This window comes from Hemicordylus capensis, chromosome 2 (assembly GCF_027244095.1).
Source record: "Hemicordylus capensis ecotype Gifberg chromosome 2, rHemCap1.1.pri, whole genome shotgun sequence".
Classification (NCBI taxonomy): Eukaryota; Metazoa; Chordata; class Lepidosauria; order Squamata; family Cordylidae; genus Hemicordylus; species Hemicordylus capensis.
The window spans coordinates 412,647,710-412,675,392 of record NC_069658.1 but is presented as its reverse complement, the minus strand read 5'-3'; the positions used below and the strand labels follow the sequence as shown (position 1 = coordinate 412,675,392).

At 42.6% G+C, this 27,683-nt stretch overlaps 1 protein-coding gene across 5 annotated transcripts in view; it reads left to right on the top strand.

Annotated features, from left to right (window-relative positions):
* Positions 1–27,683, top strand: part of HELZ (helicase with zinc finger) — a 236,890-nt gene that overhangs the window by 127,440 nt on the left and 81,767 nt on the right. For all 5 annotated transcript variants that reach the window (XM_053295358.1, XM_053295360.1, XM_053295359.1 and 2 more), the window contains exons 16-19: positions 4,943–5,121; positions 6,760–6,878; positions 9,960–10,105; positions 20,846–20,993. In XM_053295358.1, coding sequence (XP_053151333.1) covers positions 4,943–5,121; positions 6,760–6,878; positions 9,960–10,105; positions 20,846–20,993 — 592 coding nt within the window. The remainder of the gene's footprint in view (positions 1–4,942; positions 5,122–6,759; positions 6,879–9,959; positions 10,106–20,845; positions 20,994–27,683) is intronic.

Here is a 27,683-nt window from a genome sequence, read left to right as displayed (position 1 = left end):
GTTTTATTTTATTTTATACACAGCCAATCTCTTGCAAAGTTTACCTTGTGCTACAGAATCCTGACCTATAAAACCTGCACCAGCCATTTAAAAATATTCTGAAATAAAACCAGCCATTATCCATGATAGCTAAATGAAACCTCCATGATCAGAGCCACAAATACCTCTGAATACCAGGTGGTGCAGGGTACAAATGGAAGAATTAACTCATTAATCAAATTAATTAATTAATTACGTAAAATAAACAGGGGAGGACTGTTGCCTTTATGCTCTGCTTGTAAGACTTTGTTTGAGCTAGGACTGATCTATGGAACCTAGTCAATGCTGGAGTTCAGCCAGGGCACATGAAGTAGTAATAGATGGCCCTTGAGCATGAGCAGCGTATATTGGGAAATGAAATGGCTTCCAGAGCTAATGGGACAATGTTCATTCTTAGCATTTTCCAGTTTAGAAATGAGGCACTTTGCTGGCGGACTAGAAGTTCAGTTAAGTGTCAACTCTCTGGAACAAGCACACCTCACTCGTCAATCTCCCATCCATGGCAGTATTTGAAAAGGTGAAGATTAAGGCGTTTCCTTAAGGTTGTCATCTTATGCTCATTTATATGGAGTAAGCCCTGTTGAATTCAGTGGGTTGCATGGAGCATGTGATAGGGTTGCATAGAAGAAACATTCCTGACGCACAGAGAATTCTTGCTCCCAGCTAAGAAATAGGTAGTAGGGGTGACTTCGAGTCTGATGGCTATAGGCCACTTCCAGCCTCAGAGGCAAGATGCAGGGGAGCAACAGCAGGAGAGAGGGCATGTGCTCGCCTCTTGCCTGTGGGCTTCTCAGAGGCATTGAGAAGGCATCCTTCAGTGGTGGGCCATTGTGGGAAACAGAATGCTGGATTAGATAGGCCTTGGGCCTGATCCTGCAGTGTTATTCTTATGTGTGGTGGGAGGAATCAGAGCAAGAAGTGATGAGAAAATGAAGGTCAGGGAATTAATGGAGAGAAGAAGTAAACATGATTGGATTGACTAAATGAAGACCAGGGGAAATAGTAGGAGAAAGGCAATGCAAACTGGACTGGAGAGATGAAGAAAAATGAAGTAAATGAAGGAGGAAGAGAGGGAACAGGCGGAGTGTTTTGATGATGAAGAAAAGCAGGGCAGGAGAGGAGGAAACTGGGTCAATGAGAGGGGGAGGGGATAAGAAAGTAGGAAACATGGACAGATGCCTAGAAAAGGAGGTGGTTGAATCATGAGTGCTGGAGCCAGCTGAGGAGGAGGAGTGAAAGTGAAAGGCCAACTAAAAAAGAAAGGATCAGGCAGATCAGAGTGGGCTGGGCAAGGTGATAAGGAACTTACTCCAGGCAAACATAGCCCCTTGGAGAAGGGCTCTTGTCTCCACTCTGTGCAACTTGGCTTCCTCCCATCACACAGCTCCCCAAATCTGCTCTGCCAGCAGCTGTTAACTTAACAGATTTCAAGACCTCATCTCTTGCCTTCAATCACACCTCCTCATCCCTAAAATGACAGTTTAAACAATAATCTTCCAGTCTGCATAGGTTCAAAATGGATGCTATGGAGAGCCACAATCAAGTAGAGTGGAGAATGCATCCAAGTATGATCAGTCTACTCAAATCAGCATGCAGCAGAGGTTGGCCATGACTGATAGTCTGCCCATACCTGCAGTATCTATGAGAGTAACCCGGAACCTGGGAAGGAATGCAGTAGAAGTAAACAAGAATAAAACAAGATATTTAGGCTGCAATTCTATAGTGAGTTAGACCTATAGAGCTCAGTAGAACCTATTTTCGAGTAAACATGTTGTTCGCCTGGTTGTGGAGATCAAGAAATAAGATAGGAATTGGAATAATTGCCTTTGCTTTAACTAGTATTTATTTTATTTTTATTTATTTAATTTGCAATGTATTCTGCTGTAACCCATGGGCTCAGAATGGCTTTATATAATGTAAATAAGTAAGGTATCCTAAAAAGAAGATAACTCAACATTAGTTTCCCCCTGAATGAATAAAGGACATCCAAAATGGGTTATTGGACCAGCTTGCTATTGGGACTTGACAGAGGAAGTGTGACTCTGTTGCTCCTTCTGGGCCTCTCAGCTGCTTTTGATACCATCTACCATGGTATCCTTCTGGGACATCTCTCTGGGTTGGTATTTGGGGACACGATTCTACAGTGGCTCCGCTCCTACCTAGAGGGTTATACTCAGAAGGTGGTGCTGGGGGATGCTTGCTTCACCCCTTGGCCTTTGGCCTATGGGGTGCCACAAGGATCCAATCTCTCCCCCATGCTGTTTAACATTTCCATGAAGCCCCTGAGAGAGGTCACCCATAGGTGTGGGCTGTGGTGCCATCAGTATGCTGATGATACCCAGCTCTACCTATCTTTTAAGTCAGCCAACACCAGGGAGGCAGTGGATGCTCTGAACCGGGGCTTGGAGGCTGTTCTGGACTGGATGGGGGCAAACAAGCTGAAACGTAATCCAGATAAGACGGAAGTGCTCTGGGTTGGTAGAACTGAGTAATGAGGTAAATGTGATCTTGGACAGGGTTGCACTCCCTCTGAGAGACAAAGTCTGCAGCTTCAGGGTGCTTATGGACCCAACGCTGTCCTTGGAGGTCCAGGTGGCAGTGGTGTTCAGAAGCACCTTTTACCAACTACGGCTGGTACTCCAGCTGCAACCCTACTTGGAGAAGTCGGACCTGACCTTAGTCACTCATGCGTTGGTGACATCCAGATTGGACTATTGCAGTGCGCTCTACATGGGGCTGCCCTTGAAGACTGTTCAGAAGCTTCAGCTGGTTCAGAATGCTGCCGCAAGGATGCTCATGGGTGAAAGTTGTTTCGCGAGTATTACACCCATCCTGCATCAGCTTCATTGGCTATTGGTCTGCTTCTGGGCTAGATTCAAGGTGCTGGTATTGACCTTTAAAGCCCTACATGGCTTGGGGCCAGGGTACCTGTCGGTCCACATTCGCCCATATGAATCTGCCAGGACCCTTCGCTCATCATCTCAGTCCCTGCTCATGGCCCTGCCGGTTGGTGGGGACTAGAGAAGGGCCTTTTCAGTTGTGGCCCTTTGACTTTGGAATGCCCTCCTTGAAGAGCTTTGCCATGCTCCCTCCCTCAGTGTTTTTTAAAAACTTAAAACACACCTTTCTAAGGGGGCTTTTTAATGCTTTTTAATGCTCCTTTTTTGGCTTTTTAATGCTTTTTAATGCTCCTTTTTATATATCTGATAGGTTCTTTAGCTTTTTATATTTATCAGTTTTTAGCTTTTAAAATAACCTTTAATTTGAACCTAATAATGATTGTGGTTTTTAATCTGACAACTTTTTTGTTTAATTTAGTTAATTTTATTACTTTTATTGTATCTTGTATCTCTCTTATTGTTTTGAGCTGCCCCGAGCAGTGGTACACTGGAGGGGCGGGGCGGTATAAATATTTTAAATAAATATTTTTCTTTTTAAATTGGGAGCTCTTTTGGAAACCAGTTTCTCATACATCTTGTTATGCAAACTAGTTTGAGAACTTCTTTTTGAATTGAGAAATGATATATATATATTTTTAAATAATAATTTCATACAGCGGAAAACTTGATCTTTCCTACAGATAGCCTGCCTTCTTCTGTACTGATTGGACCTAAGCTGTGTACCTTTAGAAACATTTTTACAGGGAACCATAGCTCATTGTTAGAGCATATCCTTGGATGCAGAAGGGTTTAGGTTCAATCCCTGGTATCTCCAATGAGAAGGGCTAAAGTCATTATTGTTTGTGGTCCCCACCCCACATTCGTAATAGAGCGGTTTGAGGAAAGGGGCTATGATGCTCAGGGAGTGGGGATTACTGCTCTTTCCCTTCACACCAAGGTTCTTCTAAAAATGCTCCTGTCCTTGTATCTGCTATACACTCCAGTAAGGAAGCTTCCATTGGTGCCAGTGGGATGCTGAGTGGAGTCTGAGAGCTGGATGCAGTAGGTGCTTTGCTGCACAAAGTTTGCTAACTGAAAAGGAAAGCTTAGGTTGGTACAAGAAAGGCCACTGATCAGTCACAGTGGGGAGGGGAGGCGGCCTGTGTTTTATAACACAGATGTAGTGCCTCAGAGAACAGAGCACCAGCCTAGTTTCCTAAAGACTGGCAGTTCAAATCTGCCTATCACTAATGACCTTGACACTGTGGGCTTGTACAGATAAAATGGAATGTGGTTCCGAAGTGGCTTGTAATTTTTTTAAAATTTCATAAATATGTATTGTTGCAGTTATCACATCCACTGCTAGCTTGATTCTAGTTACTTTTGAAGGTGGATAAAGTATAACATTATTGAAACTAATTGCTGGAGGGGATATCCAAAACACTGGATAGTGAGATGTTGGATAAATGGAAGTACTGCTCATACTGAGCTACAGTGTGATGAGACACTATAAGAGGGAAGAGCTATTCTGCATTTTATGATAGAATAGGCTCATTGTCATGACCGAAAGCTGATCATCCAGCAGGCTCTAGGCCTTGTGCATGCTCCCAGAACCGGTTGTGTGTTGGCAGAAATCGAGGTAAGAGGATGAAGAAGTGATCATGTTCTAGCTGCAGTCTGAGTAGGGTGCAGAATGTGCTTTCCCACCACCCTCAGTACAATGCTGGGTAAGCGATGTCGGTTGGCCACTGACATCCTACCTAGATTGTGGCTAGCACACGATCATTTCCCCATTCTCCTACCTCAATTTTTGCTGACATACAACCTGTTCGAGCAGGTCGTAGTGGAGCACAGATGGCCTCCAGCCTGGCTGAATGCTCCTCCAGTCAGTCATGAGAATGAGCATAATGTGCTCCACCATGACCTGCTTTATAGAACAGCAAATATAATAGAAATAGGTGAAATGTTAAGAGCTCATTGCATCTGTGTTTTGTCACAAAGTAATGTTTTTTCCTCTGTTTCAGGGTGTATTTCAGAAATCGCTGGGTGAAGACCGTCCACCCAGTTGTGCATCAATACTGTTTGATTTCAAGCACACATTCCACCTTTCAGATGCCCCAGAAAGAAGATATCCTTAAACAGCGAGTAGTAGTTGTTACTCTGAATACTTCACAATATTTATGTCAATTGGATCTTGAACCGGGTGAGGAAATGTATATGGGAAATATTTTACTGTACTTTTCTTTTGGATTTTATAAATCTTTTTCTTACCCAAGTGAATCCAATCAGAATGTTTTGTGTATCTTTGTATATCTTTCTGATTGTGGACAATGGGAAGGCACTATTCTCAAATGTCTGTTCTCTGTAGAAAATAATGTGCAGGTTAATCTTTCCTATCTTATTTGTTCCAAGTGTTGTTTCTTTGTGAAAATGTACAGGTGAAACTCGGAAAATTAGAATATCGCGCAAAAGTCCATTAATTTCAGTAATGCAAATTAAAAGGTGAAACTGATATATGAGACAGACGCATTACATGCAAAGCGAGATAAGTCAAGCCTTAATTTGTTATAATTGTGATGATCATGGCGTACAGCCCATGAAAACCCCAAATCCACAATCCCAGAAAATTAGAATATTACATGGAACCAAGAAGACAAGGATTGAAGAATAGAACAATATCGGACCTCTGAAAAGTATAAGCATGCATATGTATTGAGTACTTGGTTTGGGCCCCTTTTGCAGCAATTACTGCCTCAATGCGGCGTGGCATGGATGCTATCAGCCTGTGGCACGGATGAGGTATTATGGAAGACCAGGATGCTTCATTAGCGGCCTTCAGCAATTCTGCATTGTTTGGTCTCATGTCTCTCATCCTTCTCTTGGCAATGCCCCATAGATTCTCTATGGGGTCAGGTCAGGCAAGTTTGCTGGCCAATCAAGCACAGTACACTGTATATTTTTCAGAGGTCCGATATTGTTCTATTCTTCAATCCTTGTCTTCTTGGTTCCATGTAATATTCTAATTTTCTGGGATTGTGGATTTGGGGTTTTCATGAGCTGTACGCCATGATCATCACAATTATAACAAATTAAGGCTTGACTTATCTCGCTTTGCATGTAATGCGTCTGTCTCATATATCAGTTTCACCTTTTAATTTGCATTACTGAAATTAATGGACTTTTGCACGATATTCTAATTTTCCGAGTTTCACCTGTAGATTATTAAGAAAAAAGGTACTAGCAATCTGAATTTTTTTTAAAAGGTAAAAAATGATAGTATTAGGACTTAAAGGAATTCAAGGTTAATTTTTCATTTAGGACGTATTTTCTATATTTCAACACATTTAATATGTTACTTATTTCAACAAGATTATATTCAAGCATGCTGCAGAATCCGGAAGGTGGCCATGGGCAAAGATCAAGTTTACTTAAACAAACAAAAAATCAAAATAGCTCAGGTAGGTGGGTGTTGCTACATGTTACACAAGAAGTCCCAGGATCCACAGCCAATCTAGACTGAGAAGGCATTCCTTCCTGACCCTAAATGTCAGGAATGAAAGGCAAGAGCCAAACTCTGTCATGATATTGTTCTTGGTGGCCTAAAGTATTTTGCTCCATTTCCTTTGTTGATCTCACCTTTGGTAGGATAACAAAAGAAATAAATTATTTTCTGGCATATATTGTCTGAAAATAACTTGCTAGAATCAGCCATCTTACAAGATACATCATTGTGTTGATTAGGCACAAGTCTGTTTCACAGAACTGAATCTAAATGTTTTGATATGATTACCACTATGTTTATCACTTGCCACTTAATGTTTTGTCTCTTTCTCTGCTGTAGGTTTTTTTACACATATTCTGTTAGATGAAGCTGCACAGGCAATGGAGTGCGAGACTATCATGCCTCTAGCACTAGCAAATAAAAATACAAGAATTGTCTTGGCTGGAGACCATATGCAAGTAAGACTCTGTATTAATGAACTTAGCTCATATAAATATTTTTTTCAGGGGGGAAAATCTCACTGAGGTACAAACTCTTGCACCAAGCCTGCAAACAGGTAGTGTAGTGTAGTGGCAAAGAGAATGAGATCAAAGTCAGGAAGGTCCTGTTTCTAATCTACCCATACAGCTCACTGGCAAGCCACTGCCTCTGTGCCAAAGCTCCTGTTGTAATAAAGGGTAATAATTATAATAATTGCTCATTTAAAAAAAGAGACAGATTGAGAAAATTATGAAAGTTGGCAGAATGTCAAATCTGAAAAAGTTACACTGATGGTGCCACTGCTTGTTTCCATGCCTTTGACCATGTATGTGATGTTTGTGGCAGTTCTGGTCTTTTAAGTGTAGGTAATAGTGCCCTTATAAAAGGGAAGGGCTGAGTCTCTCTGTCTTTCTTCTCTGTCCCTCCAAACCCTGCTCTCTTTCCCGCTCATGCACCCCTGCAAGGAATATAGTACTGTACCTAGTCCAGTTTGCTAATATTTCAAGTTAACTTCTGGCTTAGAACTGGGGCAAAGACATTTAAAACAGATAATGCAACATGCATCCTTATCCTGTGCAGCAGCACTCTACTTTTGGAGTGCATAGAATCAGGTATAGTGGTTTTAGTGATAGTGCAAGGGGAAAGAGTATTCCCTCAGAAGGGGGTATCTAGAATAAATCAATGTGCTCAAGAAGATTAGAAGAAAAAAATGGGCAATATCTAGACTATTTGTAGACCAAATGAGGATTGTTAAGAAAAGACAAACCCATCAGCTGCTTAAAACAATAGGTAAAAGAACCAGGAAAAAGAGACAGGTGATTGGGAAAATGAAAACCAGGAACAAAGAATAACTGAAGAAAAGGACCGTGCAAGCTGGTTCAGGGTTTGGATGAAAATCAGTAACCTCAGGAGATAAATGCAGGTACAAAAGAACAGATGAGAGAAGGAGAAAATGAGAAGGAGTTTCAAATGTCTTTTTAATTTATAAGGAAATAAAAAAATTTGAGAGGCTGGAGGATTGAGGAGGAGGAATAATGGGCAAAAGAAGAGAGCAGAAATAATATTTCAGGGACAAGAAACAGAAGTATGAATCAAAGAAGGAAAAACAATAGAATAACAATAGAACATTTAAAAAAAGAAAGTAAAGGTTGCAAATTAGCAGGATGAATAAATAAAAAATAAATGACAGCAGAAAAGAAGATAACAGCACAAATGACTGAGAGGAGCATATAGGAGGTGAAAATGACCAGGATTTGAGTAAAAAAAGTTCAAGAGAAAATAATTAAAAGCTTCAACAGAATATTATTGAACAAAAGCATAATAAGTCACCTGGAAAGGAGAGCTGGAAAGTTGATCTAAAATTGATATGTAAAAACAAGATCCAGATTATGAACACTAGGGTGAGGAATAGCTGCATTTGACCAAAGAGTAAACTTTGGTCAAACCAAACTCAGTGGGAAGATCAGTTCAATAGGAATATTAAAATTACTCAAATAATTGGAAGTGAAGAAAGAAGAGTTGTTAATTACAACTGAAGAGCAGAAAGAATAAAGAAGAAGAATTGGTGGCAACAAAGATAGAGTAAAGGTGTAGAGCACAAACCTCAAATGAAAGAGAATAAGAAGATGGGAAAGCCAACATGAGAAAATTACAAGAGGGCAAAAGCATACAATCAGCCTTGTGTCATGCCACAAGGTCAGATGGAAATTGTTAAAACTACCAAAAGAAAACTGCAGGAATAAAAGAATCAGAGGAGGAGAGTAACCTAGTTTTAGTGAGTGGAAGTGTTTCAGAGGGAGGGGATGGATAAGAGCAGTATTACACATAGGATGACAAACACAAAAGGAAATGAGAAAAAGAAGGCAATCTGAAATGTAAAAGAGATGATGACAGGAGATGGATTGCATGTGGTTTAGAGAAATATGTTTAGCTAAGAAAGGCAAAAGACCACCGATAAGCAGAAAACAGCAAAAAGATATTTTAGAACATAGATCTAAAATCCAAAGTCCCTTAGTGAACTAAAACTACTTTGTATCTACATAATTTAATAATGCTCCTTACAGATTAAGGTCACTGAAACATTCAAGTCACTTTTTCAGGCTTCCTGAAAAGCAAAACAGTGACCAGAACAAAAGTTACCAAAGATGGCATCAACAGGACCTAACAATACATCACTTCTCCCCAAAATAGCAAAAATTACTGAATTAGAAACTCAGAGTTGAAAACAGAGACTAAAATTATAGGCTGTATCTCAGCCTGCCAGAAGGTCGTATGAATGAACCTAAACACACATAATACAAGGCCTAAGATATCCATGTGTGACCTCAGGGTACTGCCTGTTTTAAAGTTGTCTACTGGGTCTACCATCCCAGTAAATACTTAACTCCTCTTAGTCAAAGGAAAAAAGAAAGTTAGTCTTATTTTAAAGGGAGGTTAGGGAAATAATAAATACCTATTGGATGGATATAGTGGATATAGTACTATAGTATAGCAGTATATAGTGGCTATAGTACAATACTGTAGTATAGCAGTGGATAATACTGGGGCATTAAGAGATTTCCTGGAAAAAGGCAGCAGCATGCCTCTGTAGCAGTTTAAGCAGATCCACAGGATTGGACTGTTTAGCCTCATACTGAATCCTATGTAGTAACAATATGCAAGAGCTGGATTCCCAGTTTTCAGTTTGGGGCTGAGGCAGGACACTATCCATTTTGGTTCCCAGTATAATGAAATGAAAACGGTTTTGACATATTACCTCACTGTTTTGTTCTTTGGAACCACAGGAGTCTCACACACGGATAATCATGTCATTTTGTTGCCTGTAGGCACAGAAGTAAGCTAAGAATAAAGTGTCATCCTATTTGTTTTTTTCACTTTAGGTTGAGACATTGAATGTCATTTCTATGGATTTACCATTAGTGTTTTTCTGATATTTTGCAACACAGCATGAGATAATGTTCTGCAGAGGTTATAATTCAGTTATAGAGCTGTTGGAATGAGGAGGCTAGCAGTCTAACTAAATTAATAACATTTTCTCTGGGTTTTTTGTTTGTTTGCAGCTCAGTCCTTTTGTCTACAGTGAATTTGCCAGAGAGAGAAATCTTCATGTCTCGCTGCTTGATCGACTCTATGAACACTACCCTGCAGAATTTCCGTGCAGGATTTTGCTGTGTGAGAACTATCGCTCCCATGAAGCTATCATCAAGTAGGTGTGAACTTTTTCACTGTATCACACTTTTGCTTAGCTGGTGCTAGTGTCTCAGAGAGAAAAAAACTTTTTAAAAAGCCTTTGCCATCACACTCCCAAATGTAGTTGAAAAGAGAAGCGTAATCACCTAAAACTGCCTTTAACATAAGGTTGGAAGCTAATTAATAAGAAAATTATTTTACCATGAATCTTAGCAGATGCCCTTGAAACCAACAATATAGAGCAGAAGGATGATATGGTTTTTACGTGGTTCCTCCTACTTGCTACGCCAATTCTTAAGAACTTGCTCAAAGGAATTCCAGTATTATGTATAAATACAAATTCATCTTGAAAGACTTATATTGTTTATTATTGCCAGAATTATTGTAAAGGAACCTATGAAATAAACATGATAGCAGACCACTCACATTTGGTTAATAAATAGTGATTGGAATAGCGTATATTCTATGTTGACTTGAAGGCTGCTATTACTTTCAGGCCCAAGTACTTACATTTGGATAAGATTGGGATCTGTTAACACTAGCTGCTGGTCCAAGACAGAAACAGTGGTCACAGCCAGGAAACTTGGTAAGGTGAAGGAAACTCAAGGGAAGCAGTTTTTAGGATCCAGCATCCAGGCTGAGGTTTGAAACTACAGAGATGATCTAGGAACAGGGAAATGAGTGAAGACCGATATTAATAAAGTTGGGTTTGGGGAGTGCTGTGGGAAGTAGGATGGAGGCATAGTGGGCAGCATACATTCCTGCTTATTCCAGGGAGGATGCATGGAGGAACAGTGAGCTTATAGGGGACAGAGCTAAAGGTTAAAAGGTGATTAGTGGAATAAGCTTGAAGAGAAGCATCCAGAATCTTTCTGGAATTCAAAATCCAGATGTTGGTGTTTCCACTATATACAGATGAATTGTCTTTCCCTCCATCTCAGAGTAGTATTATGTCTTGATCTTTATAGCGATCCGGGATCATTCACAACATGGTTAATACGTCTGCTCAGTAGCCCCGCAGAAGGATTTTATAGCTCCTCTAGGCGTTCTGAAGCTCCACCCTTTGCATGCTCAGTGAGCTCAGTATCTTGGGTGGCAGAGCACCTGGAGCTCAGTTCCTTCACCGCCACAGCATGTGCCTCGTTAAGGTCCACTCATCGTCTTTACCTCAGTTCCTGTGATAATTCAAAGAAATTGGTTTGGATTTTAAGGCTTGAACTAGGACTGCTCTTGATCACAACCTTTACTATATTTTCGGACTCATGGATGCTCGTAACACTTTTTAAAAGTGTTCATCTTGTTTGGGGATTCTCCCGTTGTCGGACAAGCATGACCAGTGTTTGTTCTGTTTGAAGGAAGATCATATTGTCTGGACACGTAAGATCTGCCTCTCTTTTCTAAATAGACCAGAAAAAGTCGAGAATTGCGTCTTAATGAAAAAGTGTTGCATCCTCTGACACCAGTGCCATGTTCCCTTTTGCCATTGGCAGCTTCTATCTCACCCAACCATTGACACTCGAAGTCGAGACGTTTACCCAAAAGAGCTTCCCTTACCCAGCACATCAGCTTGAAGCACTCTAAGGAGGTTTTTAAGAAGCCCTGCAACCCCTGGGAAGAATTCACAAGCACCCATAAGAAGTGGAAATGTTATGAGGAAGACTCCTCGTCACACTCAGATTCTAAATATTAGAAGGCCTCCTCCTTGACATTGATCCCAAAGTCTACTACCCCAGTGGAGACCTCAAGTCGTTTGATGTTGACATTAGCCCACCGTCCATTGTCAACAACCATGTGGGACAAATATCGAACTCTTCTTCCCTCGAACCCAATTCAACCGCCAACTTTAGATACCTTATCCATGGAGTGTTCTTTTGAGATTTGGGATCAAATCCCTTCTTCTTCCATGGTTCAGTATGTCTCCTCTAATGCCTCCTTCCCCAGAGGTTTTGGATGTTATGTTGGCCCGAGTCTCGCCCCCAACATCGACACCAACACCAGCCTCAAAACCAACGTTGATGCCGATACTGACACCAGGAGCTTAGAATAGTTATTGATACTGGTACTGAGGACAACTCACTCTCCTGTTGCCCAGCCTTCCACATTGGCAAGCACAGTACCTCAGCGACATAGCTTCAATCGTCAACACCTCCATGACTTAGCTTCCATTGTCCTCTCCTCTGCTTAGCCTGCATACCACAGCAGCAAAGAGTGCTACCTTCACTCGTAGTCTTAGCATCAATTTCCCCTCTACACCTTTTGATGTCCAAAAATCTTCTCCTGTTACAAGATATAGAATCAATTCTGGGCTCTATGAAAAACACACCATCTGGCTCCACCTTCAGAGGTTTTTCCCTGGCTTTGGATGCTGATGAGGACTTGGGCACTGGTCATTTACCAATCACAAAACCTCCATCAGCATCACCTGCAAGAGTAACACCAGCCTCCTCTCCTTCACATAACTGCTTACCCTTGGAAAGAGAGAGATCACTATTTTACAGCTGGCTATTCCTCCTATAGGAAACTTATGGAGCTCCCCTGGAGCCCTGGATCTGGGTTACATCTGCAGGTTTGGGAAATTTAGAGATCCTTCTCTCATATTATCTCCATCCTTACCATTTGACTATGATGAATTCAGACTGTGGAAATTGAGAAAACTCAAAGCTAATTCTACTCCACAGGGGAAGGCTCCTGAGAAGGAACTTGGTACTTAAAAAAACACCACCACATGCCCTCAAGCCCACCTCCCATTCCTCAACCCCTTTTAGAACATCCACAAGGACCAACAGGGGATTCTCAAATTCACCCATCTCCAGATGTCCAGATCTTCCTTCCTTCAAGGGTTTCAGAATCAACTTGCAATACCTGAAAAAGATAAATCAGATGATGATTACACTTCAGGTTCTGATCGGAAGAAGCCTCTGTACAAACAGAACATGCATCCTGAGCCTTCGCCAGAAGAAAATGTTCCTGAACCAGCCTTCTAACTCCCCAAGAGAGGATACCAAATCATACCATCTTCAAGTAGCTGAAATGGCAAAAGTATTGGGCTTGGAATTAAAATCTCCAGCCCCCGAAGTTAAAGACCTGGTTTATGACTTCATGTTGTCTAACTCAGCTACACAACCAGTGGCTTTACCTATGTTACTGGTTCTTGCCAATTCCTCTAAATCTGCCTGGGATGCACCCTCATCCTCAACTTCAACATCTAAGTGTCTCAAGAATTTTTGCAGGGTGCAAGAGGGAGACTGTCTCTTTTTCTTAAAGCATCCATTCTCCTCCAAACTCACTTGTAGACTATACCTCAACTAGCAAATCTGGTAGAAAACATTCTTCTCCAGTAGAAAAGGAAGGAAGATAATTAGACTATATGGGGCACAGGTTGTATTGGGCATCCTGCCTCTCCATAAAGATAACTAATTACATGACCTGTATGGCAAAATGTCACTACTCTAAATGGGAAAGTTTTAAAGAAGACCTCAAGGACACTCTCAAAACTCTGACATCTAAGTTTAAAGATGTACTTTCCAAGTCAGCAGACATAACCTGCCAACATTTGAGCACAGTGAAACCTCTGACTGAAACAGAATCATGTTCACTAGCAGGAACCATATCTCTTTGACGCCATGCTTGGCTACGATCTAAAAATCTTTGATCGGACATGAAAGAAAAAAAGAAAACCTCCGAGATGGCCTTTTCATCTCCCAAACTGATGATATCATGGAGAAGATTAGAAGATCAAAGTACATGGCTAAGACCTTTACTTCTTCCTCTACGCAACAGACTTATTCTCACCAGTTCAGAAAGTACAGGAAACAAAAGTTCCAATACAACAAGTCAGACCACAAGGACTACAGATGGCCCTTCCAGTACAATTAAGGGAATAAGTGCAAGTTCTCTTAGAGGAAGGAGCAATAGAGCTAGTCTCCCTAAAAGAGCAAAAGAAGGGATTCTACTCAAGGTACTTTCAAGTCCCCAAAAGAGATGGGGACCTCCATCCACTCCTAGACTTAAGCCGGCTCAACGAATTCATCTATCCAAAGAAATTCAGAATGGGCACTTTACAAGGCATCCTCCCTCTGTTAGCAGAAAAAGAATGGCTGGTGACTTTGGACTTGAAAGATGCTTGCTTTCACATAGGAATTCATCCCGAATACAGAATGATCTGGGTCGAGATCCGTCGATACCCATAAGAATGGGTTCTGCGCCTGCGCAGGAGTCCCACAGTAGCCATGCCTGAGCTTGTCGAAGCGCCGAAGCCACGCCCCCACGCTACAGCGTCCTATATAAGGCGCGCCTTTGGTGCAAAGTCCCTCAGTTCTTTTCCGACCGCCTTTGTGTTTGGACCTCGGTCTGCCACCTCAGTTGTCGGAAAGTTCCTCTCTTCTCAACAAGAGTTCATCCTTTATTTTCTCGGATTTTGACTTTGGACTGGAAAGCGACCTTGATTGAATTTGACTCGGACTGGACACTGGATATCTCCTGGCTCTTGACTCGGACTGGCTTACGATGATCCCTGGACTTCGACCTGGAACGGACTTGACTAACGAACACTAAAATGGCTGAAGAGAAAAAATCTTTCAAATGGTGTGAAGGCTGTAGGGCGAAACTCCCCTCGAAGGACCTTCACGACCTTTGCTTGCTGTGTCTCGGTGAGGAGCACAACGTCTCCACATATAAGATCTGTCTTTCTTTCTCGAAGCAGTCGAGAAAGAATCGGGCGCTGCGCCTCCGTGCAGCCATTTATGATGATGTCTTAAGTCCTTCGACTCCGGGCACACCACGCCCCTCGACATCAGCTTCAGCGCCTAAGTTGCCCCCGAGATCGGGTTCGGCTCCTCTGACTACATCAAGCCGCCACCAAAAATCGCCTTCCCGAGACGCGGGGAGCAGATCTTCGAAGTCTTCGAGCTCCCCATCGACATCGAAGAAGCATTCGGCGTCGAGAAGGTCTCCTGTGCCGTCGCATAAATCGAAGTCTTCGGCTTCAGTATCGAAGCCCCCGAAGTCGGTGTCAACGCCGAACACCTCATCGTCGTCTTCCCCTTCGAGACCTGCCCTTCGCTCGCGTGAGCATACTCGGTCTCCGTCTACACGACGGGAAACAGATCTGCTGTCGTCTCCACCTCGTAAACGCCATAGATCTCCTGGCCGGACTTCTCGTACTCCGTCGCCGCCGAGGGTTCATTCTTCATCTATGTCGAGGCCTCCTTCGGCGTCAAAGGCTCCGACGATGTCGATGGCTCCAGATGTTGTAATACCCCCGTTGATGCCAGCAGCTCCATCGGTGTCGACAATTCCCTCGACGTCGACAGTTCCTTCGGGATCGACAACTGCTGATCTTTCTACGGAACCGGACCCGTACACTTCGACATCGGTCTCGAGGCCGGTTGCGCGAGCTTTGTCGCCGGCTCCGACTCCACTGTCCTCGACTTCACCATCGACACCGGCTATTGCAGTTCCTGCTTCAGTACTACATACTCCTGTCCTTAACTCGCAAGTGATGCCTCGCTACTCGGCTCCTGCTTTCGAGATTGACGTCGATGCCGAAGATGCTTTACTATCGGCTACCTGCTCACTCCTTTCTCTGTTGGACTCGACGTCGAGTAGACGCTCGACCTCCACGTTCAGGGGTTTCGTGCCCTTGGACTCTGCACCTTCTCAACTTGTGACACTCGACTCCACAGTATAGTCTACTATGCCTGTATCCACGGGCCAGGTGCAGTCTGCGTTATCCTGGCATACCTGTACCTACCCCCAAGCTCCTATGGGCATGGTGTCTCCTGGGGAACCTTATGGCTCAGATGACGATGCTGTGCAATGACCTCTACAACGATCATTTGTTTCTACAGCAACACAGACTCGCTACCTGGAAATTTCTCATCGTGCCTCCCAGACTTGCTCGACTGATACTCGCTCTTCATCTACTCAAGCGGATACCCTCCCACAGCTATCTAATATCACGGAAGGCACACAGACCACTTCACCGCCTCAGGAGGACGGACCACCACCGTGCTCCCCTTCTGAACACTACGGATCTTCCGATTTCGAATCGGATTCTGAGGAGGACAGCAATATTGTGGATCCTCCAGTAGATGTAGCTCCCCAGACATATGTTTCTCCAAATGATGAACTTAAAGCTTACCATAAGCACATTCGGGTTATGGCCGCAGCACTAGGCCTAGACATCAGTTCGCACTTACAGACAATAGACAACCCATTGTATAACTTTATGCTCCAGACTCAGTCTACTGCCCCTGTGGCATTGCCTATGCTGCCTGTGATCACGAGAGCCGCCAAATGTGCATGGGAAGTGCTTCACACCTCCACCCCAACTTCAAAAAAACTTGAAAGCCTTTATCGAGTTCAGGATAAGGACAATGAATACTTATTGAAGCACCCGGCACCCAATTCTTTGGTCATTGACTGTGCCTCTTCTTCCAAGACGGGTAGGTGCCACACGGTACCTCCTGATAAAGAAGGCAGGAAACTGGACCTTCTAGGGCAAAAAGTATACTCGACCTCTTGTCTTTCTATAAAAGTAGCTAATTATGCTGCTTGCACAGCCAAATATACCCATGGCCTCTGGGAACTTCTGGAAAAGGACCTGGTAGTCCTGCCTGTTCATGAATTTCGTGCAAAGTTTCATCAGACCCTGGAGAGTTCTGGAGATTTGACGCGTCGCCAACTTAGCATTGCCAAACATCTGGCGGAAAGCGAATCCAGAGCTATGACAGCAGCTGTCACTCTACGCAGACATGCTTGGTTGAGATCTACTAACCTCCAAATGGACATGAAAGATAAGATCGAAGGCCTCCCCTTTGATGGCTCGGGTCTTTTTAGTGACACCACAGACGCCATCATGGACCAACTAAAAAAATCAAAGTTTACGGCGAAAACATTCACTGCTGCTCCTTTATCCTCGGGACAGTCCTCCAAGTTCCGACCAGGCTATGGGAAGTATCGACCCCTATATCGGGCTCATGATCGCCGGGGCTTGAAACAGTTAGGATTTTCTAACTCTTCTATTAAAGTCCGCATAATGGTTCTTTCAGCTACTCATCTGGGCTGGGATGCTAAAACACTCTTCTCCCACCGTAACTCCAAGAGGTTCCTAAGAGGTATTAACAACTTGTTTCCTCCAGTGAGAAAACCTATAGAACTATTGGGCTTTTCTTTAGTATTCCTTCTTCTACAGAGGCACCATTTGAAGCCCTTTGCCTCTGCCCCATTGAAATGGTTAACCCTAAGGATGGACGTTTTGGTAGCTATAACATCTGCAAGGAGGGTCAGTGAATTGACTACATTAAGGTTACCCTCACCCTTATACTAAATTCTTTTCTGATAAAATAGTAATCAGGACTGACCCCTCGTTTATGCCTAAAATTGTTTCTGACTTCCATGTCAACCAGGATATAATTCTTTCTGTGGTTTTCTTGAATCCTAGCTCCACTCTGGAATTATCCCTTCACTGTTTGGATGTTCATAGAACCCAAAGGCTTTCAGAAGACAAAGAGGCTGTTCATTGCCTGCAAAGGTCACAATAAGGGCAACACTATTTCTGGACAATGAGGCTATTCCCACGATCAGGCGAAATTGGGCTAGGGGAGCCTAGCCCGATTTCGCCTGACCATGAGAACCACCAGGCTTGCAGGCGAACCTGGTGGCCTCTGGGTGGTTAACTCGCCAAACTACTCCTCCCCTTAAACTGGGTTTGCGGAGTGAGCGCTCCACAAACCCATTTTTTTTAAATCGGGAGTTGCCGCAGTGTGGCTCCGCACTGCAGCAACTCACGAGGAGACCCCCCAACCGGGAGGCTGCTTTTCAGCAACTCACGAGGAGACCCCCTGACCGGGAGGCTGCTTGGTGGTCTTTCCAGCATGCCCTGCATGCTTGCGCAGGGCATGCTGGAGCTTCTGGGGGCGTGCGGTCCCCGATCCTCCCAGCCCCTGCCGACTCCATAATGGAGCCAGCAATCGTGTAGGCGGTCGATCCAGACGCCCAGGGCTGCCGCCCTGCTTGTCTGCGGGGAGAGCGGGCTAATCCTGCTCTCCCCGCTAACCCTCCCCAGGCTCTTCTCACTAATCTTGATTTTCTCATTGGCTTGTAGCACTCGTTTTCCTGTGTTACAGACTTCAAGGAGTAAAATTTCTTCCAACTATTAAAGCCCATTCCACCAAAGCTATGACTACCTCTGCAGCTCATATGTCTGGAATAAGCGTTATGGACATTTATAAAGCAGCCACATGGTCTTCTAACCTACCATTCATAAAACACTATGCCATTGATATCAGAACAGTGGTGGAGGTTAATTTTAGACAGGTGGTTTTAAAGAAAGTTCTTTAATAACATCCTTGTACCCGCTACCTCTTGGTGAGCTCTTTAATCACACATTTTGGGAATGCTCCCAGATCCCCATAAAGATAAACAGGTTGCTTACCTGTAAACAGACTGATTACCTGTAAGGTGATCTTTTGGTGATCCGGGATCATCCACAGCTCTGGTGAAATGGGTTTTAATAGTTGGAGCTGCCCAGCCTCCCCGCTGCTTGAATGTTATGCCTAGTCGCTTACCTTCAATGCTTCCAACTAAGAACAGACTTCTCGCAGTCGACCAGGAACTGAGCTACTGGTGCTCTGCTGCCCAAGATACCAAGTGCACCTTGGTATTTTGGGCAGCAGAAGGGCAGAGCTTCAGAGTGCCTAGAGGAGCTAAGAAATCCTTCTGTGGGGCTACTGCGCATGTGCATTACCCATATTGTGAATGATACTGGATCACCTAAAGCTAACCTGTTATAGGTAAGCAACCTGTTTATCCTAGGGATCTAATGTATTCGCACTTCTTATGTCCTTTCACAAAAATAACAGAATTCTAATTCTTACTGTGAAACGATATTATAAAACCATTGCCTTTTTTTTGCGGGGTTGAGGGGATAGCCCCCATAATACCAGTGGAACTGTCCCAAACCATGTGGTCTAAGAAATGCTGCCTTAGAAGTGATACTGTCTTGGATCATCATTATTAAAAATGAATAAAACACTAAATCTTAATTATTGCATATTTTATTATTTAGGCTCTGTTTATTCTTTTGGCAAGCATAATGAAAATGAAAAAAAAATATTGCTAATATAAATAATTACAAAGCTGTTCAGATACAAAAAGCAAAAGTATAGCAACCAAATTCCAAGCATATCATTTTGCTCATGTTGTTTTAGATTATTTATTTAAGGCGTACACATAAGTTGTTTATATTACTCTGCCTTGCTAAATTGATGGTTGTTTCTGTAATACACTTAGTCATAGTCTTTGGTAAAGTGCATTGGTGCAATCATGGAGACAATCCTAAGGTTTAAATTCTTCTCCTGTTTAGTAAATATTTACATTCAGTTTATTTTATTTAAGTTATCAGTGTCTACAGCAAATGTTTAGCAGTTAAGTACATTAAGAAACGCATTTATTCTGTAGATAAGGTAAAAACTCCAAGGTGGTCACTATGATCATTTCCGTGATCACAACACACTTCTTAAAGATCTTCATTTCTCAGTTAAAACATGAGCAGAAAGATGGTTCAGCTATTAAACTATGAATACCTTTAAAACTGTGGGGAAAGCCACATTTAGAAGTTAAAATGCACTCACAACTCATAACAGTCTTCCTGGCAGGTAATTGGTTATGTCATTCCAACTTTACAATCTGAAAAGCTTCAGAAAATTCTGGCCAAGTTTCATGATGATGTGTTTAAAAGGTGTGTGAGTTGCATTGCATTGCACCCTATCCTGCCTTATTTTAAATTTTAGACCTTTTTAATGTGAGAATTTCAAGTGTTCCTTAATTATTTAATTATTATGTAAAACTCGATACAAATTCTGATACCACTAGTTTCTGTCTCTGAGCCTCTTTGTAATATCAGTCCAAAATCTATTTACAACTGCTTTTTACTCAAACTGTGTTTGAATACTGTAAAGTGAATCATAGTAGAATTCTTACTGCATAAATTGTTGTTTAATTGTTGTTTTATGATGTTTTTAATTGTTAATGATTGTTTTATGCTTTATAATTTTTGTTTTAATTATTAACTGATTTTAATGGTGTTTTAATGTAAACCGCCCTGAGCCTTTTGGAAGGGCGGTATAAAAGTTTTAATAATAAATAATAATAATAAAGGCAGACTATTCATCATATTTATATGCAAAACATCACCTGAAATCAATTCAGTCTAACCAAATAATATTTGACATCTGCAGTTCACAGCCCTGATCAGCAACTAATTTTGCAGGTTTCCCACTTTCTTGTTCTTTTTCTTACTATCCCATGGGAAGGAAGGGAAATGTAGATACATGAGGATGTTCCCTTGCAATGGCCTTGCATGGCGGCTGCTTCTTCTATAAATATCTGGGCTGTTGCTTAGCAACAGTCCTCTTCATCGTCCTGCTTGTGGCAGAAGAAGATGTAAGAAAGAGAGAAAAGTTTGTTTTCCTCCCTCTGGGATATCTGTGTGTGTGGGGATGGGGAGAAAGGAGGAAAGCAAGTTGGAAAAATGGTCCTTTACCTCCGCTGCTGCTGTAGGAAAAACATGCAGGTGAAAGAAGCAGTCGTTCACCCTCCTCTTATTTGCACATTTCCTCTCCCTTTCTCCTCTGAGGATCAGCAAGAGATGTTCTGTGCTGCAAACATTATTTTATTTATCCTTTTATTTAGCATTGGGCTTTAAGTTAATGCATGGATTCCATATTTCATTTTGTGTTTTACTTCATTGCAGTTATACATCTGAACTTTTCTATGAGGGCAAATTGATGGCAAGTGGAAAACAACCAGCACACAAAGATTTCTACCCTCTGACTTTCTTCACAGCACGAGGAGAAGATGTGCAAGAAAAAAACAGTACCGCTTTTTACAACAATGCAGAGGTAACGCTTTGGTTTCACCTTTGTTTTCTTGATAATCATGACAGTCACTGCACTTCATTATTGTATCTGTTCTAAAAGGTGTTTTCTTCTTCTTCTTCTTCTTCTTCTTCTTCATGTTTTGTTCATTGTTTTAGGCTAGGATCCTAAGAACACTTGATTTATTTACATGTATATCCCACCCACACACCCTCTGAGGAACAAAAAGCAGTGTACACAGGTTACCCCCTTATCTTCACAACTCTCCTTTGAGGTAGCTTAGGCTGAGAGATTGGTCCAGGGTTTTATACAGACGCAAGCTATGAATTATCCCGGCCTTAATACACTGTATAATGTTCAGTTTTACACAGAAATGTACCCTAAAGCAAAACAAATAGATAGTTCTTCAAGCTAATTCACAATAAAAGACCTCTACAAGCCCCCAGAGTCCTACTACCAATTTTCTTTCCACAGTCCATGAAAAATAAATACGGAAATAAATAAATTCCATTGTACAACTAGAATGACATGCAAATTCAGTCAATTTTATCTTAATTACCTCAGTTGCACACTTTATTTTCACAATTCCTACAATGTATTTCTTTAATATGTACATTATTAATTATCAACAATCCTGTTGATAATTAAACAGCCATTTCTCTGTGAATTTCCCACTACCAATTTCTAATACTACAAATTTCCACTACAATTTTCCCACTAGCAATTCCTAATTCTCAAGAATATTTTTATATTGAGGTTCTCTAGGTTATTTTTGGTGCCACTCAAAAACATGGATTATGATTCCACTGCTCCTCAGACTCGCCAAAAAGCTGAAAATACCATGTCTAGGGATGCCACGCTTCCTCTTGCAGCCTTCCATCATCATTTGCTTCAACAGGAGCTGAGCAGGCTTTTTTGGGGGGGGGGGTGGCAGCAAACACCTCTCTCTTTTACTGAAACCTTTTCCTTCAATCTCAGGCATATCTTCAGAGTTTAGGGAAGTATAACCCAGCCTTTAAAAAAGACACTCTGAAGAATGAGTAGTTGTTCCTCTGAGTCTATTCTGGCTTTAGAAACAGCTTCTGGCCTTAGAAACAGCACGGTGGAGGCATTGGTTCCTCCTCATTTGCCATTTGCAGTGCTTTTTGAGGCCTTTCAGCCTCTCCCCCCACCCCACCCCCACCAGAGCAGGAACTCTTTATGACTGCCATTTGTTGTTGCTTCTTAGTCAAGCTCCTTACTGCACTAAGAAGCATTGTGCTGAACCTGCTCCAGGAGCAGAAGAAGGGAAGGAGGAGTGAAGAAGTGTTTGTCGTCATGAGGTAATTTAAGCAATTGTAATCTACATTGCGAGAAGCAAGGGAAAGAGAAGCTCTGATTTCACCAAGGATGAAGTTTGAACCTTATTGCTCATCACCCTGTAGGGCAGTTTGCCTTGCGTGCCTACCGGTTCCATAAGAAGCAGTCTCTGTTGTTTCATCAACCATCCTGGCTACAGACTAGAATGGACACCTACCCTTTGATAGTGATACTGTCATCACTCCCTCTCAAAGTCCAAGAGGTCTAAGGTGACTTGAACATTAATCCAGGGGATATCTTCTATGATGAAAATAAAGGGATGGACTTGTTATCACAGGAATAACATAGGGTTCCTCATCTTTTAAAAATGTATTTTATATCATATCTTTGTTAAAAGGGATGAGTTCTTTCTCCCTCTAATGATTTACTTTCCCTTCCTAAAGATTCTAAAGAAGACAGATATTTTGTGGAGAAGGGGGACCTTACCTAAACTGGCACCTATCCAAACTGTATTTGACCACAGATTCTCCCATGGAAGATAGGGAATTGTCAGTAATTTCTGTTTTTAAATTAATGCCCTAGGCTTATCCATTGCTGTTACAGATTGGACATCTTTATTGCAATTCATAGCCACAAATATGTGTTGAATACCATTTAATAGGAGCTAACAGAACCCTTGATACTGCTGTCTTTGGGCATGTTCTCAAAAACCAGCTAAGTATCTTAAAGTGTAAATAATGCTATCCTTTAGCTCTGCCTCTCTTGAAGACTGCGACTGCCTGATACTAGAATAGTCCAGCTAGCCCACAACTGTCTTCTCAGATTGACAGAAAAACTTCAGAGTCTCAGGGACAAGTCTTAGCTTTGCCCTCTGAGACCCTTTGAACTGGATATGCCAGGGACTGAATCTGGAACTTTCCACTTTTAAAGCATATTCTTTACTTTTGAGCTACCTACAGCCCCCTTTTAGTGGCAAGGGGAGCATGTTTATGGTGGATGTTACGATGGATGCTGTCATGGCAGTACTATCTAAGCTTATGGATTACAACCTATTTAGGCTGTAAGGCCTAAAGGAAAATGTACTGAATGTACTAAGAGCCATCATGGTGTAGTGGTTAGAGTGCTGGACCAGGACCGGGGAGACCCGAGTTCAAATCCCCATTCAGCCATGGGAATCTCTGAGTGATTCTGGGCACTTTTCTCTCCACCTAACCTACTCCACAGGGTTGTTGTGAGGAGAAACTTAAGTATGTAGTACAATGCTCTGGGCTCCTTGGAGGAAGAACGGGATATAAAATATAAATAAATAAATAAAATACTGAAAAAAGAAATCTGGATTCTTCCTGTACAGCCTTCAGCCCTTCTGTGGCTAGCTTCTACTTTGCTATACATCTTCTGTTCTGGTTGGGTTACCTCAGAACCAGGGCCGCTGAGAGCTGGTTCGGGCCCCGGTGAAGAAATTCTTTTGGGCCCCAAGCAAGGGCTGAGCAGCTATAAATCTTTACATGTGATTTGTATTGATGTGCAACAAACAAACAACAACAACAACAAAACCACAAATATGCCCTGCCTGGCATACAAATGAAACATGGAATAGGAAAAGAAAATATTTATTCTTAAATTTTTTAAAAATAATTTTGACTGAGATCTTGTTTATTTGAAAACTAAGAGAAAATACAGTTAGAAATATTTTTTAAAATAAACTGGGTGGGGTTTTTTTTGGGATAAAATATAAATGTAGGCCATTTAACCTTTTGTAATTAAAGAATAACTAAAAAATTGAAAATATATACTTTGTCATAATAAAATAAAATGTTACCCCAAATCCTCAAATCACAACTTTATTGGGAGATGTGAGTGTATGGGAGATCTCTCACTTTCTCCTTCCACTCCCGCCCCACGTGGAGCTACCCTTCTGCCTTTTCTCTCTATCCACTATCTGGGCATCTCCACTGGACTATTTCTGGTGCCCACTCCCCACTTTTCTGCCTGACACCCTTTCTTCCACATGCTCTTTGCTCTGGGAAATCCTAGGTGACCACCATCTCAGATGCCTGGGGGCTGTGCATCAAGGGACTGATCCAATGCACAGTCCCTCCTCTTGCAAATGCCAGCCCACTTATAAATGGGGATCCCCCTCGCTTCACCCCTGAGACTGAATCTGCCCGGGCCCCTCTGGGTGTTGTCTCTGGTTTTGCACTCTGAGGATCCGCTTGCTACTATCCTGCTTTTGCCTCTCTTCAGGGCTCAGAAGCTGAAACTGCGTGTTTGGGCGGGAGAGGAGACAGCAGCTCCCCAGTGGGCAGCAGGGACACTACCCCCCCCTTCTGAAGTTCTCCTCCTGAGCACTTCCTAGCCCCACCACCACTCACCTTGTATTGCTCTCCTTGCTGCAGCCCACATGGCCATTTGCACTCAATAGATCTCCCATCGAGGCTGATGCTGGCAAGAGGGAAAAGCCAAGTCTCCTCTTAAGTTTGAGGATGAGGGAGTGTCTCTTCCAGTACAATGCCTTCCAGGCAGCTCTAGGACTCGTCTTTCACTCCCTTTAATCCTCCGCTTGCCTTGTCCCTGCAAAAGCCAGAGTTAACATAAGAACATAAGAACAGCCCTGCTGGATCAGGCCCAAGGCCCATCTAGTCCAGCATCCTGTTTCGCACAGTGGCCCACCAGATGCCGCTGGAAGCCACAGACAGGAGTTGAGGGCGTGCCCTCTCTCCTGCCATTACTCCCCTGCAACTGGTACTCAGAGGCACCCTGCCCTTGAGGCTGGAGGTGGCCCACAGCCCTCCGACTAGTAGCCATTGATAGACCTCTCCTCCATGAAGTCATCCAAACCCCTCTTAAAGCCATCCAGGTTGCTGGCTGTCACCACGTCCTGTGGCAGAGAGTTCCACAAATGGATCACGTGTTGTGTGAAAAAGTACTTCCGTTTGTTGGTCCTAGACCTCCTGGCAATCAATTTCAAGGAGTGACCCCTGGTTCTAGTGTTGTGTGAGAGGGAAAAGAATCTCTCTCTCTCCACTTTCTCCACACCATGCATGATTTTATAGACCTCTATCATGTCTCCCCGAAGTCGTCTTTTTTCTAAACTAAAAAGCCCCAGGTGTTGTAGTCTTGCCTCATAAGAAAGGTGCTCTAGGCCCCTGATCATCTTGGTTGAGCTGAGCGCAGTCTTTGATGCTGGTGCTCCGGAGAAGGAGGCGGTGGTGGCGGAGTCAGGCGGGGCAGAGCTCCTACCGCTCTGCTGCTGCTCCTCCTCCCGGGTATCCCCGCCCACTCTCTTTGTTCCCATGGGGCTGGCTTGGTGGGTGGGTGGGAGAGATTTTCAACGTATTAACAATGACTCAAGAGATGCACACCCTGGCCAGGCCCCCTTCCAGACCACCGGACCCCGGTAATTTGTACCTGCTCTCCCCGCCCCCCATCAGCCCTGCTTAGAACACAGGAAGACAAAAATAAACTCCATCATTAATTTTTTAAAAAACTCTCTCTCACTGATGGATGCTGCTCTAGACATGGCCAACTTTCAGCCTCCACCTTGGCAACAAATGAGCTGGCATAGGAAGTTCCTTTGGCTCAGACTTTGGAGCACTAACTTAGTTTCTAAGGCGCACCTGATAATGCTGTTTTTTCTATAGAGAGGCTGTTTGAGATAACAAGAGTTTGACTGCATTGGTTCCAAAGGAAAATCAATCTCTTCCTGCTGCTTCTCTTTAACCTTCCAGCAGAGCCTTGGGGCATCAGTAGTTTTGCAGATCCTCTTCCAGCCAAAGTAGGGAGAGACCACAAAGGGGGTGCAAAACAATAAATTCTACTCAAATAATTACGCAAATGCCAGCCCACTAACAAAGTGTGTGATTGATTCTTGCTGTGCTCCCCTCTTAGAATGGGAGGGAAGCTGTCCAATCTCATTCCTAGAGTGGATAAGTCCGTTCAAAGGCAGTTGGGTGCTAGACACTATGTATCACAATAGAAGTCCAAGCAGCTGCCAGAAAGCACTTTTGTAGCCTCCTTTTCCCCACCAAATTCAGCAAAGACAGCAAATGAAAAGGGCTGTCTTGCAGCTATTGTAATCTGATACTACAAAATTGTTCCAGCCACTCAAGAGGGTACTGGCTTTTATTCTGTAGTCTTTTTTGCATCCACAAAAGTATGAGTGCATGACTGATTCTAGTTTTAAAGTATGTAAACACATTTAAGATTGTGATCATAACACATGGAGATGCTGTCACCTATAGTCATGGATTGCTGACCATATATTACTGCTTTAATAGATCTGAAAGATGAACATTTTGATAAAACCATCTCATGGGAAGTTTATCCACTTTTGTTTCAATAATAGCACTGTCAATATCGTGCTTTGATTTTTAGGCTCTCTACTGTGCTTTGATTTTTAGGCTCTCTACTTGTCCTGCAACCTTTACCAAGGTACTGATCACTGTGATTAGCTTGGCTAAGAGAACGGAATCCATATCTGTCCTTACTTAAAAGGATTTGATTATCAGAGCTTTATCCTGGAGAAGGCACAATGAAATATTTTAAATAAATAAAATAATAAATAAATAATAGGTGGTGTTCCTCACCAGAGCCGACTAACTGGTTCAGTCCGTTTAGACTCAGATAATTCCGATTGCACTATATCAAATTTGCGAACCATGGCAGAGTCAGCAAGGGCAACAAGGTTACAATGGTCTCTGTTTCCAAGTGAATTAAGATTTATATATCCTGAAATCATCTAAAGATGCCTTAATGTACTTGGAGGTAGAGTCATTCTTGCACTCATTGACTACTGTCTTTCACAGAAAAGCCTGAATCTTCCATAAATGCCCTGTAGACTACTGTGGAGGAGATATGAGAGTGCTTACCCAAGTATTTGTGTTTATATCCCCTGCTAACTTGGGAAAGAGGCACTTTTTAATGTGGTGATTCTCTTTATTTAGCAGGGGGAGAGTAACTGGCCCTATCCACCCCTAGCACCATATACCTCCAGTAACTGTTGCTGGTGTCTATCTTGTGTTTCTTTTTAGATTGTGAGCCCTTTGGGGATAGGGATCCATCTTATTTATTTGTTATTTCTCTGTGTAAACCACCCCGAGCCATTTTTGGAAGGGCAGTATAGAAATTGAAATAATAATAATAATAAATAATACAAGCCATAAACACCTGGGCTATACCTGTTATCAGATACACTGCAGGAATAACAGACTGGACCCAGGCAGAGCTAGAGACGCTAGATCATAAGACCAGGAAAATAATGACCATCAATCATGCTCTACACCCCCGCAGTGATGTAGATAGGCTATACCTCCCTCGCAGCTCAGGTGGAAGAGGAATGCTGCAAGTCCATCAAACAGTAGAGGAGGAGAAAAGAGGCCTTGAAGAATATATCAAGGACAGTGAAGAAGATGCACT